General features: G+C 41.6%; 1 protein-coding gene across 1 annotated transcript in view; it reads left to right on the top strand.

The window, feature by feature from the left end:
- Oxsr1 (oxidative stress responsive kinase 1) overlaps window positions 1-16,178 on the top strand; it is a 103,422-nt gene that overhangs the window by 24,433 nt on the left and 62,811 nt on the right. Inside the window, exons 2-3 of the mRNA XM_085689032.2 lie at window positions 1,644-1,756; window positions 14,100-14,208. Coding sequence (XP_085545158.1) covers window positions 1,644-1,756; window positions 14,100-14,208 — 222 coding nt within the window. The remainder of the gene's footprint in view (window positions 1-1,643; window positions 1,757-14,099; window positions 14,209-16,178) is intronic.

A 16,178-nucleotide genomic window follows, 5' to 3' on the forward strand; every position in this document is an offset into this window, starting at 1 on the left:
CACATTCTGATGTCATCTTGGACATTTGGGTTATTATGTTGGCAGACTCTTAATTCTATTTTACTCTTATATTTTGGCAAGCAGTTGTTCTATTTTGGTTTGGTGTATAACTTTTTATCCTACTTTTGGGAGTTGTAATACCCTTGGTAGTTGAGTTTTCAGGGCTCTTGTAATGTTGCTCTGGCACCACTCTAGCTCCTGCGCAGGATCCTGGCTGGCCCTATGGACTGCTAAAGGCTGGTTGGCTTCACATTGCCATAGTTGTGGGCAGGGCTGAACTGCCTGACACTGTGGAACGTGTAGAGGACCATGGTCATGCTGGTGCCGGGGTCCTTTGGGCCAGTCCTGTCCTGGGTGAGGACGGGGGAATATTTTGACCTTCTAGGTCTGTGCTGAGCTGCCCTTTTCACAGTTCTTTAGCCAGAGGGCAGTCTTTTCTAGTTTGTTGACTTGTCTGTACATCTGTCTGTCTTGGTATTTCTGAAGGGCAGACCTCTCTGTTGTGTGGCCTGAAACATAAGGGAGAGATGTAGTATTATGGTGTTGTGCTCTTTGGATTCTTTTGGGGGCCCACCGGCCAGCTCCCAAATGAATCCCACAGAGTCTTACCTATAAACGTCCGACTTTAGCTTGTCTTGTTTCTTGCCTGCTTTTCTTAACTTATATTGTCCTGTCTACCTTTTGACCTCTGATTTTTCCCATTCTCTTCTTTAAATCTTTCGATTGCTATGTAGCTGGGTGGCTGCCCTGATGTCCTTCTCCTTCTCGGGCTACTTTTCTGAACCCCTTCTCTCAGTTTTCTCCTTCAGTGTATTCTCTCCGTCTGCTAGCACCGCCTGTCCTTCCTCCTGCTGTGCTATTGGCCGTTCAGATCTTTATTAGATGGTCAGGCATTTGATACAGGCAAAGGATCACAGCTTCACAGAGTTAAACAAATGCAACATAAACAAAAGTAACACACCTTAAAATAATATTCCTCAACAGGGCTAGAAAAGGGAAATGCTGTGAGTTCACCATAGGCTTTCTGGTCCCCAGGTCTCTAGGTGCTCTACTTCCTTTTTATATCTTCCAAAGCCTGTTGGTGATTATTTTTCAGTTTTTATGGTATATAGTTATATTTGGAGAACAAAGAGTATGGGCCTATGCTATCATACTTTAGAACTAGAATCATAACGATTTTTGATTTTTTTTGCAGTTATTTTTTGGCTGCAGACATGAAATAGCTGAGGGCAGTGTTTTTATTTTTAATTCTAAGTTACATTTTCATTTATCTAGTATGTGTGGGGGGGGCACAGATGCATGGTGTGAGTGTGGAGGTCAGAGGACATCTTTTTGGAGTCATTTTTGTTCTTCTAGCATGTGGGCCTTGGGTTTGAACTCAGGCTGTCAGGCTTGGTGGCAGGTGAAACCTTTACCCACTGAGCCATCTTGCCGACCCTGAGGTTCTTCAGGCTGTATTCACCAGCTCTCGATGGCGTTTCTCCTCTTCTGTTGTCCATTGTGGGGTAAGATAGGCTTAGTCTTCACTGTTTAAAGGGAGGATTTGAAATGTCATGTTTAAATGTGTGGTTATTGTTTATGTGTTTGGGATTTAAAATGCCATGCTTTATATGTGTAGTTATTGTTCTTGTGTTTGTTTTCAGGGAGTGGAGCAACTGCCGTGGTTCAAGCTGCTTACTGTGCCCCCAAAAAGGAGAGAGTGGCCATCAAACGGATAAACCTCGAGAAGTGTCAGACTAGCATGGATGAACTCCTGGTATGCACAACTCATATTTCTGTCTTTTTCTTTTAAGAATTATTTATTTTTGTGTGCACTGGCGTTTGGCCAACATGTATGTCTGTATGAGGGTGTTGGATTCCCTGGAACTAGAGTTAAAGACAGTTGTGAGCTGCCATGTGGGTGCCAGGAATTGAACTTGGGTCCTCTGGAAGAGCAGCCAGTGCTTTTAACTGCTGAGCCATCTCTCCTGTCCCATAGCTCATATTTCTTGAATGGAGAGACATGTTCTTTGTAGTTTATGTTAAAGAATGTTTTAGTTTCTTTTGAAAAAGCAACTAATTTTCATTAATAAATGATTATTATAAAAATTATAAAATCAAAGTTAGCTAAAAAATTACAGTCTTACTACTCTGAGGTAGCGTTTGATACATACTTTTTTTAGACTGAATATTTAAATTTATTGGCAGTTTTGTGATTTTTGCTCCTTTTGTGTATTTGCTCTTTACATTGAATGACTTGTATATTGTTCTATCTGAGATTGTCATGTAGTTCAATAAATAAATATGTGTGTAGTATCTATTGACTATAAGTAGTTTATTGAACATTTGTTCTAGTATTATATGATTGTTCCTACTGATGCAGTGATAGTGATTTAGTTCTCATTTCTTTAATACCATGGATTTGTGATCCTGTAAGAGATACTGGTCTCAGAGAAGCATCAGTGTGTTTTATGTAAGATAAGAGATGGAATGGGCCCTTGACCTCTTTATTGGAATTTTTTGGAGAGAGGGTCTAACTATGTAGTCCTGGCTGCCCTGGAGCTCTATATAGATCAGGCTGGCCTCAGACTCGAAGATATCTACCTGCTTCTGCCACCTGAGTGCTGAGATTAAAGTCATGTACCATCATGCCATACTGGTTTTAAGTTTATTTTTAGGCTGGGCGATTGTGACGGCTCATGCCTTTAATCCTAGCACTTGGGAGGCAGAGGCAGGTGAATCTCCATGAGTTCAAGGCCAGCCTGGTCTACAAAGTGAGTTTCAGGACAGGCTCCAAAGCTACAGAAAAACCTTGTCTTGGGGAAAAAACCAAAATAAAATAAAATAAATGATTTTTAGAGTTTATTTTGGTGTATGTGTACATGTGTACATGTTTGTGGGTCTGCATGTGCCTATGTAGGCCAGAGTTCAGTTTTGGGTGTCTTCCTCAGTTGCTTTCTACCTTTTTGAGGTGAGCTGGAGCTTGCTAATTTGACTTGACTAGCTAGCTGACAAGTCCTCCTGTCTCTGTCTTCCTAGAACTGAAATTACAAGTATGTGCGGTGTCAGGCTTTTATGTGGGTTCTGGGGATCAATCTTAGAGAGGAACAGTGGTGATAAAAGATGTTCTGTGTCTCCCCACCAAAAAAAGGAACTCAACCCTACAGGGATTGTTTTGTATTTCTGTTGTATTTGTGGATTAGCAGTCTAGTTTAAGAATGTAGCCTTGTGTAGGCTATATAGTGAATTACAGGACAACCAAGGCTGTAGAGATGGCTTTAAAGGTCATATCTTTATTTGCTGGGGAGCCTCCTTCAGCCAATGGCAGGATACAAGAAAAAAGACTGTTAAACCTTGCCAAGACAGGGTAAGACAGTTTAAAAAACTTTCCTGCCTCTGAAAATGGTCTGTCAGTTACTCTAGGCCTTAGGCAAAGTTGGTTGCTCCAAAGTTACAAATGAGACTTTGGGTGATTGCCCAGGTAGCCAGTTGTCCATGTCATTTACTACACATTTTGGAAGCTACTTAATTGCACTTCCTGCCTACTCAAGTAATATTATCTCCCTTCTCAGGTCTTTAATGGAGTTGAAGACTAGATAGTCGTAGTTACCTTCCTCTTATGACTTAGTCAAGCCATTTCTAATACAAGACTTAGACTCCTTTGGATAAAATAATTATCGAAACATTTAATATATGTTTCTTGCTTAATATTGTTTATGCTGGTTGTAATTCTAATTTTTTATACTTGGTATCTGTTCTTATTCTATATAGTGTTCTATTGGGTTTGAAACTCTTATTTAGGCAAAAAGGGGAGGTGCGGGAGAACCTCATTCAGCCAATGGACTTTGAGAGGCTGGACCAGGTTGCGCGTGGCCTTGGGTACCAAAAAGGTGCTTGCTTGTGCGCTTACCCTCTCCTTTGTCGCCTGGCTTCTGAATTTGGTTCCTGCAGAGGACTGTGATCTGTGAGTCCCCCCTAAATAAAGAACCCCTTATTATGCTCAGTTCTGATCTAGTGTGGGACTACTTTATTCGTGTTCTCCTACATTTATTTATTTTTTGGTTTTGGAGACAAGGTGTCTCTTTATATAACTCTGGCTGTCCTGTATGTATTCCGGGCTGGCCTTGAATTTACAGGAAATCCTCCTGCCTATACCTCCTGAATACTGGGATTAAAGGCATGTGTCTCCATGCCTGGCTCATTTAATACTTTTAATACTTTTTTTTTTCATTTTGGCAGAGTTAGCAATCAAATCTAAGGTTGTATGTATGCTAGGTAAACGCTACTCAATTCCCAATTTATGTTTTAAATCCTAGTGAGTTTATATATTTTGTTTGTTTATTTTGCTTAAGTAGGAGATATAATAGCCTCTTTAGGGGCCTTCTTAAATAATACAGTTTTTGAAAGCTGTAAACTACCATACTTGATGTCTTGATATTTTTATAATTTTTTTCTAAGATTATCTACAGTGGAGCTGGAAAGTTGACTCAGTGATTAAGATCACTTGTTGCTCTTCCATAGAACCCACATGGCAGCTTCCAGCCGTAGGCAACTCCAGCAGTAGGGGATTCATGCCTTCTTCTGACTCCACCAACACTAAGCATGCACATGGTGCTCATACATACAGATAGGCATGAATAAAATAAATATAAAAGAATATTTTTTTAAAAAGGTATATACAGCTAGTGATAGAAAAGTCAGGAATGGACTTTAAAGGCATTTACTGCTAAACCTGATGACCTGAGTTTAATCCTTAGAACCCACAGGTGAAAGTAAAGAACAAGTTCCCAAAAATTGTTCTCTGGGGTATGTCTGCATACACACCATGGCAGCATTCACAGGTGTATGCATGCATGCACTCATGCGCTCTCTCTCTCTCTCTCTCTCTCTCTCTCTCTCTCTCTCTCTCAATAAATGTAATCAAGCAATGACAAGACAAGGCAGGGGTTAGGACTGATTGATGAGATTGCCTGCCTATTTAGAAATTATTCTACCCTCCCCGATTTTATTTATAGTGCCAGGGAGTAAACCCAGGTCTTGCCTGCTAGACAGGGAGTAAACTGCTGAGCTACATCTGTAGAACTCCACTGTCCCAAGTTGAATTGCGTTACTGGTCTTGTCCATACTGAATATTGGGGAATAATTGAAATGAAAATATAATAGTGGAATTTTGTATTAAACCAGAGGCAGATGAGACAAGTACATGTCAGCTGGAGTTGACAACATATATATGGAAGTGAGGAGTAGTGGGTTGTTGCTGTGATCTGAAGTCTCTGGTGTGAGAACATAGACTTGGAATAGAGGCTTCCTATTTCAAGATCTTGGGGTATGTTGCAACTAGTACCTTAGAGCACCATTCCAACTTTGGGACACAAATGATGATAAAAGCAGTCTTTGTATTTTGAGTTAATTCTGTTAAAATAAAAACTGGAATTTAAGAATTCCGATGGGGGGTGGGTTGTGGGAGAGCTGGCTTAGCAGTTAGGAGCATTGACTACTGTCCCAGAGGACCTGGGTTCAGTTCATAGTAACTGACATAGTAGCGCACAACCCTCTGTAACTCTGAACTGCAGCTCCAGGGGAGCTGATGCTCTCTTGGCCTCTGAGGGCACCAGGCTCACATGTGGTGCACTGATATACACCTGAAAAGCAAGAATACCACTGTCTGTCTACATTTGCTCTTTTGGCATATGTGGTGGCAGGGCTGGGTACAGTTTCTACTCTCAGTGCTTGGGAGGCAGGAGCTGAGGATTAGGAATTCAAGGTCATACTCCGCTACTTTGTAAGCTAAGGCTACTGTGGGATACATGAGGTGCTGGTCCCATCTTAGGTAGGGTTTTTATTGCTGTGAAGAGACACCATGACCACAGCAACTCTTACAAAGGAAAACATTTAATTGGGGCTGGTTTACAGGTTCAGAGGTTTAGTTCATTGTTATGTTGGAAAGTATGGTGGGAAGCATGGTGGCATGCAGGCAGACATGGTACTATTGAGGTAGCTGACAGTTCCTCATCTGGATCGGCTGGCAGAAGGAAGAGAGTGAGTCCCTGGACCTGGCTTAAGCATCTGAAACCTAAAAGTCCACCCCTAGCAACACACTTCCTCTGAAAGGGCCACACCTACTCCTACGAGGCCACAATTCTTAATAGTGCCCCTCCCTTGGGACCAAACATTTAAATCCATTGAGTCTGTGGGAGCCATTCTTTGTTGTTGTTGTTGTTTGGTTGTATTTTAGAGACAGGGTTTCTCTGTGTAGCCCTGACTGTCCTGGAACTCTCTCTGTAGACCAGACTGGCCTCGAACTCACAGAGATTCATCTCCTGCCTCCTGAGTGCTGGGACTAAAGGCAGATGCCACCACTGCCTGGCTGCTGCGATGACCATTCTTATTCAAACCATTACACTCTCAAAACACAGTTTTGTTTATTTTCAAAAATTTAGATTGCTTTTTATTTGATGTGATGGGTTCCATTGAAAACAAGTAGTTTCTCTTTTAAAAATGTTTTCAGAGCTTGGTTACGAGAGGGTAAGTTTCCATATGACTTGTTCATACTCTCTTTGTTTTAATGCTCTCCCCACGGCACCTGTGTACCTCCCATATCCCATACACCAGCAGCCGCCCCTCCTGTCTATGCCTGCACTCGATTGGTAAAATATTTACCATTCTAAGTTAGTATGGAATGCATGAAGGTCTGGGTTTGATCTTGGTGTAAAATTTGCATGTAAATGGATGGAACTAAAATAATTACATGAAATGAGGCAAACCAGGTGCAGAAAAGCAAATGCTTTATGTCCTACTTCATGCGTGAATCCCAGCTTTACATCTCTAATTTTCAAGTTAGACTGCATGTAGAAACTAGGAGACTGGGAGGGAGAACAGAACACAGGTAACAGTAGAGAAGGAAAATATGGGAGTAGAAAGGCTTAAGCGAGAGCCAGGCGGTGGTGGCGCACTCCTTTAGTCCCAGCACTGAGGAGGCTGAGGCAGGCAGGCGGATCTCTGTGAGTTTGAGGTCAGCCTGGTCTACAGGAGCTAGTTCTAGGACAGTCTCCAAAGCTACAGAGAAACCCTGTCTTGAAAAATAAAAAACAAACAAACAAACCAAAAAAAAAAAAAAACCCCAAAACAACAACAACAAAAAGGTTTAAGCAGGGCATAGATGTATGGATCCTCACATTTTCTTTATGTGTGTGAAAGTCAGAAGTCATTCTCAGGCATCATTTCTTGGGAGTTGTCAGCAGTGACTTTTTGTTTTTGAATTAGAGATCTCGGTCTTTTAAAATTAAGATCAAGTTTTTCATTTATGTGTATGTCTGTTCTGCATATGTGCTTGTGTATGGAGCCCAGGAGAGGTCATTGGGTTCCCTGGGGCTAGAGGTGCTGGGACTCAAACCTGGGTCCTCTGGAAGAGCACCTTGTGCTCTAAACATTGCTGTTGAGGCCGCACTGTCACTGGCATAGGGCTTGCAGTTGCGGGGAGGCTAATTGGATGTGGGCTTTAGAGATCCACTGTCTTTTCTTCCCGGCACTGGGTTAAGCCTTAGCTAAGTTCTAGGAGTCAACTTAGGTCTGCTTCTTTTATTTTTTTTATTTTATTTTTCTCAGTTTTTTTGAAGACAGGGTGAAGGCGGAAGTCAGAAAATAATCCCACGCCAGTTCATAATTATGAATAATAAAGGGTTATTTATTTAGGAGAAAATTAATGATCACTGTCCTAGATAACAGTCCTCTGCACAAATGGAGAACAGGAACAGAGGCTAGCAGCCAGAAGCGAGAGCCGGAAGCAAGAGGGCAAGCACACGCTTTACGGTTGGATTTACAGTATAAGAGACCTTGCCTAAGTGGGCTGGTATCTTAAAGGCTATTGGCTGAAGAAGTGGAAGGAGTTCCCACAGCAACAGGATATTACTGTAGAGACCTGGCTGTCCAGGCTGGCCTCTAACTCACAGAAATCCACCTGCTTGCCTTACAAGTACTGGGATTAAAGGTGTATACCACCTTGCCTGGCTACTATCTTTTTAAGTGCAACCTTTGTATTTTTTGAGGGGGACCTATAAATAATTTACATCTCACAGTGTGATGTTCATTAGACTCTACATTGAAGTCTATATTAGGTCCCTACATTTAGGCAGTAATGGTGACAGCAAAATAAAAGCCTCAAGATTTCATAAGTGTGTAAACGGAGACTGCTTTCATTTCCCTGCTGCCCATACCTGAATAATCACACAGAAACTATTAATTACAACACTGTTTGGCCAATGGCTCTAGCTAGCTCTTATATCTTAAGTTAACACATTTTTATTAGTCTATGTATCGCCACAAGGCTGTGGCTTACCAGTAATGTTCTGATGTTCTGGCATTTTTCTCCTTCAGCATCTCTTTGACTCCACCTGTTTTCTCTCTCTCTCTCTCTCTCTCTCTCTCTCTCTCTCTCTCTCTCTCTCTCTCTCTCTCTCTCTCTGTTCAGAATTCTCATCTGGCTTTACTCCACTTAGCCATTGGCCGAAACAGCTTTTTTATCAACCAATATATCAACCAATAAAAGCAATACACATACAGAAGGACATCCCACATCATAAGTGGAAAATATTTTAGTACTGGAATAAGGCCTCCATGAGGGCATGGTTTATTCTGTGTGGATGAAGAACTAATTGAACTGTGTGAATCGAAGAAATATGCCTGTGTTTGAATAATTAAAAACTGTGGAGTAAATGGTAGAAATCAAGGTGAGATTCATAAGCAAAGAAAAGTCATCATTGAAAAAGAAATTTAACCAGGCAGTGATGGTACATGCCTTTGTCCCAGCACTTGGGAGGCAGAGGCAGGCAGATCTCTTGAGTTTGAGGCCAGCATGGTCCACAGAGTGTTGTGTTCCAGGACAGCCAGGACTATACACACACACACACAAAGGAAAGCAAACAATTTTAACAGCTAGAGACACAACACAGTGTTACAGTGTCTGTCTAGCATGTGAGGCTCTAAGTTCAATCCTAGCCAGGAAATAAATAAGAAATAAATAAGAAAATTGTGCCAGGGTAGTGGTACATGCCTTTGATCTCAATACTCAGGAGGTAAAGGCAGGTGAATCTGGCTAAATTCCAGGCCAGCGTGATGTACATGTTGAGACCTCATCTAAAAGAAAGAAAAAAAAGTAAAAGGCATTAACTGATTGTAAAGAACTTTGAAGAAGCAGCTTCATTAGCAAGGATGACTTCATAGGTATTAGGGTTTGCCGGGGCATTTGAATCAGAATGGATGCACCACTCTGGTGTAGCATTTGTGTGCATCAGGAAGAGGGACACATAACTGAGCAGGTGTTACGCAGAGGGAGGTTCTCACCCTTAGGGGAGCACGGTTGTTTCTGGAGACTCAGTCCTTATCGTCCTTTTAGTCTCCCGCTAGAACAATCTAGAAAAAATCAGTTTCTCAGGCTAAAGCTTTGAGCCTAGCGTGTAAGACTTACAGTTGGTCCCAGGCCTTCACCCCAGCTGTCAGTCTGCTGTGCAGTTTGTTTTCTCTCACAATTATCAAGTCCTGTAGTTACAGTTCCTCTCCATCTTTTCATCTCTAAACTGGGAATGGAACTGTGGCCTGACACATGCTAAGCAAGTGTTGTCGCTCGGCTGCTGCCCACCTGCGCATGTAAACTTTCAGACCTGCTGCTCTCTCAGCTTCCTCTAATAGGAATGGAACCGTAGTATAATTGCCATACCTGAGAATGAACATTTGTCATTTCTCCATTGTCTTTTATTCAGATGGTAGTAGTAGTCTAGAATAGTTGCCTCTGGTCTTCATTTATTCTGCAACCAGTCTTTGTGAAAATGACCACAGTTAAACCTGTGTCTTTCCCTAGCTGTTGGGATAAAAGCTAAATTTTTAATAAACTCAAAAGGTCCTTTATGATATGGTTCCAGGTCATTAAACAGTTGAACTTATTTTACTGATCTTCATAAACCTTGCTGACTGTGACTCCTAGTTTTTGTGTCTCTCTGGTGGACGCCTTTGATGTCTAATAACTTTTCCCTATTTATTATTGTTTTGTCAGGGTATTTGTTTAACTTCTTTACCAGACTGTCAGTTTTAAGAGGGTTTATCATGGTCAGCAGTTGGGTCTGATGTAGTTGGTGTAATAGACACTTAATAAATACCTGTGCTGGGTATGACCTCAACCAAACAGCTTTATTCACTGTGTTGCCATTTCCTTATTTACTTTTCAACCAAGGGATTCATGTAGCCCTGGCTGGCCTGGACCTCTTTTTGTGTAGACCAAGCTGGCCTTGAACTCAATAGCTCTTCCTGTGCCTACCTTCTGAGGCTGTTCTTAAAGACATGTGCCATCATACCAGGCCAGATACCAATTTCTAAAAAAGATTTTATTTATTTATTTATATATATATATAAATATATTATATATTTATAAATATATAATATATATAAAATTATATATATATTTTTGAGACAGGGTTTCTCAGTAGCTAAGGAGTCAGTCCTGGAATTTGCTCTGTAGACCAAACTGGCCTCGAACTCAGAGATCTGCCTGCCTCTGCTTCCTGAGTGCTGGGATTAAAGGCATGCAACACCACCTTTGCTCAACAAGAGTTAATATTTTTAAGTTATGTGTGTATTTGTGTTCCTGTGTGAGTGCATATGTGTTGCATGTGGGTACCTGCAGAGGAGAGGCATGAGTACCCCCAGAACTGGAGTTAAGGCAGTTGTGAGCTGCCCAGTGTGGATACTGGGAACAGACTCAGGTTTTCTGCAAGAGTGGTCAGTATACATTCTTACCTGATGGGCCATCTTTCCAACCCTTTTGCTACCAATTTGTATCCCAAACTGGGCTCCTTTTTCCTTTTGAGGATATGAGACCTTAAGAAGACTCTTTAATAGGAGATAGACTTTGTTAAAAATGCTGCAAGATCCCCGGCGGCAGTAGGCAGCGGGCCCATAGCGCAGCTAATCCCAGGCAGAGATGGCTGCCAGTCCCCCTAGCGGCGGCGGGTCCTGGGCGGGCTGGTGCATGACGGGCTGGAGCAGGCGGCCGGTAGAAGGCACATGGACAGGCACATCGTACAGAATAGAGTTGGATATTTATTTATTAGAGGGGAGGGGTGGGAAGAAAGAGAAGAAGAGGAGAGAGACTGAGAAGGGAAGCGGGAGAGAGGGGCACACACCAAGAGAGAACAGTGAGGGTCAAGATGGCGAGAGAAGGGCAGGCGTCACCGGGAGTGGGCATGGCTTGTCTCTTAAAGTGACAATTAACCATAACAGACTTGCAAATCAACTGCTCCAGTTGTTAGGGGCTGGGAGCTTGTAACTATTTGTAGAATACATAGAAGAAAGTTAGCTAAGAAAAGGGAGAAATAGGTCTTTCCTGGGTATGGATGGAGATTTTCTAGGGAAGTGGTTTTTTTTCCCCTTCCTGTTCTTTCCCAGTGGTTGTCACTGAGCTGGGCTGTGGGGTGCCCAGTCAGATGGGATTATGCAGATGTAAGATGTTATCTTGTAGCCTTTCTGATAACCACCTGAGTTTCAATCAGCTTTGATAAAACCACCTGAAGAACAGCTTTTCACTTACCAGTGTCCAGTCCTCAGAAATAAAGAGTTTTGGGCAGTGTAGGAATTCAGTGAGGCCATTGAGGCAGGGTAACAATTATGCCCTAAATATAGCTCACATATTTTATCATATTTAAATATTCCTATGGGACTTGGAATGTGGCTCAGAGGCCTTGTTTTATTTCATAATACTGAGGTGGGAGGCCAGTTGGCCTTCATTTCATACTGCTTCTGTGCCCTGTGCGTGCTGGTGCTCCTGCTCCTTCTATACTCATATCTTCTCTCTTCCTGTCCAGGGTAGCTGCTAATAGGCAGCAGCCACTTACTCAGTTCCTTCTTCCTTTTCTTTCCTTTTTCTTGAGTTTTTAGAAGTTAAGAAGCCTTGAAAAAGCCCCTGCTGGTGACTTTAGGGCTTGCAAAAAAAAGATCTTGGACAACAAGATCTTTGCTGTAAATAAATTTGCATTTAAGTAGAAAAGATGAAAAAATAGCATTTATTAAGTACTTCGTTTATCATTTGTAAGGAATTAAAAAAACTTTTTATACCAAAGTTATAATGCATGTTCATGAATAAATGAAAAGCTATGTAAAACACTAGGAGCTTTCATCCAACAGATACTTAATAGAGGGGTACGTGTGCCATCCACACTGGTAGATGCAAAGAATACTCACAGGTGTGTGTGTGTGTGTGTGTGTGTGTGTGTGTGTGTTGGGGGGTGCAGAAAATAATGAGGCAATAAGTTTAGGAGCTAAAGAGGTGGTTTAGTGGTTCTGAGCTTTTGCTGCCCTTGCAGAGGGCTTGAGTTAAGTTCTTAGGAGCCAGCTTAGGTGACTCACAACTGCCTGTGACTTTAACAGCTCCAGGTTATCTATTGCCTCTTCTGACCTTCATGGATGTACGGGCGCACACATGCCCCAAGTAAGAATAATGAAAATAGCCTAAGTTCTGTTTTAAGCATGTGTGTGCGTGTGCGTACACACACAAGATTGGACTAAGGCCCTCACACTTTCTAGGCAAGAACTCTACTACTAAGTTTACAGCTCCATAATGGCTGGGAAAACAGGATTTAATAATTGTTATTTTATGAGATAGGGTCTTTATGTAGCCCAGGATGGCCTTAAAAACTAGGGGGTGAAAGGAATGGCTCAGTGGTTAAGAGCTCTGGCTGCTCTTGCAGAGGCCCTGGTTCAGCTCCCTCAACCCACACAACCATCTATAGCTCCAGCTCCAGAGTCTGATGCCTCTCCTGACCTCCATTAGGCACCAGGCACGCACATGGTGCAGAGACATACATGCAGGGAAAAAACTCAGACACAGAAAACAAATAAATAAATAAATATTTGAAAAACCCTCTGTGTAGCTGAATCTGTCCTTAGACCTTTTGTTCCTCTTGCCTTCCCCTCCCAGGTGCTAGGACTGCGTGCATGCGCCATCACATGTGGGAATCCGGTTCTAAGTCCTGGCCTTCATGTAGCCCTCAGTCTAGCAGAGCCGGACAAGTAAGCGCATATGTCCTGTGTAGTATTTAAATGCCATAATGGGAGAAGGTGCACAGGTACTTGGAAGTTAAGCAGTTCTTGGACTTCCAGCCTAAGGCCTCTCATATCTGGAAAAATAGTTGTTATTTTGCCTTTTTAGTTAAAAAAAAAAAAAAGAAAGGGAAAAAAAGGAGGAGCAGCAGCCTTGGTGACCCTGGATACTTTGGGAAAACATTCAATACCTACACTGCCATCTGATTGCTAAGTTAAGATTCTATGAGGATACATGTGGTGGAGAGGAACTGTAGGGTTCAAGGTCCAGAGACAGAAGCATTAAGTTGTTTACTGAGACTACATCTTAGGAGTGGGGTCAGAGGGGATAAAAATAAGACCAGAGGGTCCCTGGTTTTATCATCCTTTGTTAATTTAAGTTTTATAAACTGAGATAGAGTTAGGCTTTGGCACAGATCTCACTACTCTGGATTTAGTTGATAACTTTGTACCATTTCAGTTTACTTCTCTTTGTATGAAAATGATTAATCATTTCAGAAAAATTAAGTGAACTGATACTTTACTAAGACCCCCCCCCACACACAGACAGACAGACAGACAGACAAAAGATCTTACCTTCAGTTCATTAGTAATTATTCTCTGTGGGCCAGATTTCCCAAGATAGTTTTTGGAGTAAAAGTATATGTCCCATTGGAGGCCTTTGAGGTACCAGGCCAGGCTATGATAAATAGTACATGTTTTCTGTTTCAGAGATTCCTAATACAGAGTCTAGAAGGAGGAGAGTCAAAGCTGACTGAGGAGGCACTCCATCACTTCCTGGTTCAGCCTTTTTAGATGGGATCTCCTCTGTGTATCCTGATCAGACTGCCCTCTAACTCTCAGCCTTCCTTCCTCTCAAGTGCCAGGATTAGAGGTGTCCAACCTGGCCTGAAACCCTTCATGAAGAATTTAGTACTTTGAAATTCCAGAGAATATTGTACTATATAGTCCTGGTATAACCAAATATGGATTGGCTAATTTATAGGGTTTCTTTAAGCTGGAATTTAATTAGTAACCATGTATTTTCTTCTTTGTAGAAAGAAATTCAAGCTATGAGTCAGTGCCATCATCCTAATATTGTGTCTTACTACACGTCTTTTGTGGTAAAAGATGAGCTGTGGCTAGTCATGAAGCTGCTAAGTGGAGGTGAGTATACTGCAGTGGAATGCTAAGTCCATGGGTTAAAGGTTTAATACAAATTTCCCAGCACTCAGGAGCAGAGGCAGGTGGATCTCTGTGAGATCACAGCCAGCCAGAGTTACATAGTGAGATTTTGTTTAAAAATAAATAAAATTCTTCTTATCTTGATAGGGTTTTGTTAACATTTTACATTTGAGGGTACTGAGACTGTAGTTCAACTAAACAGTACCAGTCTGTAGCTGCGCTAGGTTTCACACCTTCTGTTTGACTGTTCCAGCATCTCTGTTAACTTAGGACAGTTTCCTCCCTTCCTTCCTTGGACGCCATCTGATTTTGTCTGTTTATCTAGATTTATTTGATTCTTCCTTTTTGGTGTCATGTATGTATCTGTATGTCTATATTCTAGCATCCTGAGCATTAGATTGAAAATTCAACTGGATGGAATAAGATTTTTAGGTCTGTGACATTGTACATTCCATATTGTAGCATATCAGGAAGGTTTTCTTTCTGAATGTATCTTTAACAGTAATGTTTGTTTTGTTTGCCTAAGGTTGTGACAGCCCAGTTCTCTATCTTTTTTTCCCTTGTATCTAGCAGGGAATCTGTGAGATGAAACTTTGCCACTATTATCGAGGTCCCCTTAGGTCTTATATATAGTTAGCATTCAGTCCATGTGTAAATGAGTTAATTCATTAGAAGTTTTTTTTATTATTATTGCATTGTTTCCTTTTTTTGTTTTGCTTTTAGAGACAGGATTTCTCTGTGTATCCCTGGCTGACATCATTTCTTTTGTTAAATATAAAATAAGAGGAACCTTGCCTTATTAACTGGGGCCCTTTAATCTGTATTGTAGTTTCCATTAAAAAGGCTGAATAAAAAGACTGAGGGCAGGTGACATGGCCCATCTGACCAAAAATAAAATAAAATAAAAAGAACCACTTTCTGTAAAGGACAAGCCTCATGCCTGCTCGACTCTGGGACCCATGTGATGTTGGAACAGGAGGACTGCTCCACAAGGCTGACTTCTGAGCACATGTGCGCTAGAGAATTCCTGCTTGCCCCAGTAACAAGTACACATTAAGGGCTGGAGAGATGGCTTAGAAGTTAAGAGCATTGCCTGTTCTTCCAAAGATCCTGAGTTCAATTCCCAACAACCGCATGGTAGCTCACAACCATCTGTAATGGGGTATGGTGCCCTCTTCTGGCCTGCAGACATACACACAGACAGAATATTGTATACATAATAAATAAATAAATATTTGGAAAAAAAATACACATTGAAATAAATATAAAGGATTGAGCTGGACAGAGATGGCGCACGCCTTTAATCCCAGCACTCGGGAGGCAGAGGCAGGCAGATCTTTGTGAATTTGAGGCCAGCCTGGTCTACAGAGCAAGTTCTAGGACAGCTTGGGCTATACAGAGAAACCCTGTCTTAAGAAGCAAAAACCAAAAAACCCCACTCCAAAACAAAACAAACAAACAAACAAAACAACAAAATTGATTGTTGGCCTAGAGAAAGATGACTTAGAAGTTAAGAAAATTTGTTGTTCTTGCAAAGGACTGATTTCCATTTCCTGTACCCACAGAATGGCTTACAATCATCTGTAACTCCAGTTCCCCAGAATCTGATGCTTTCTCACCTCTGGGGGTACCAGACACATACATGGTACCCAAAGTACTCATACACATAAAATAAATTTAAATCAATTAAAAAAATTTATTGTTGAGCTGAATATGATGACCCAGGCCTGTAATCCCAGCACATAGGAGGCTAATGCAGGAAGATTGCAAGTTTGGGGGCTAGTTTAGACTGTATATAGCTGGTTCCTTGCTGTTTGATTCTAGATTTTTTTTCCCTATGTGTGTGCATTCATGCGTGTGTTCGAATGTGCAGTTGTGTGCATGTGTAGGCAAGAAGACAATTTTAATTTTTATTCCTTAGATGTTCTCCACCTTCCTTGGTTTGAGACAGA

The sequence above is a fragment of the Myodes glareolus genome, chromosome 4, assembly GCF_982192425.1.
Source record: "Myodes glareolus chromosome 4, mMyoGla1.1, whole genome shotgun sequence".
Lineage (NCBI taxonomy): Eukaryota > Metazoa > Chordata > Mammalia > Rodentia > Cricetidae > Myodes > Myodes glareolus.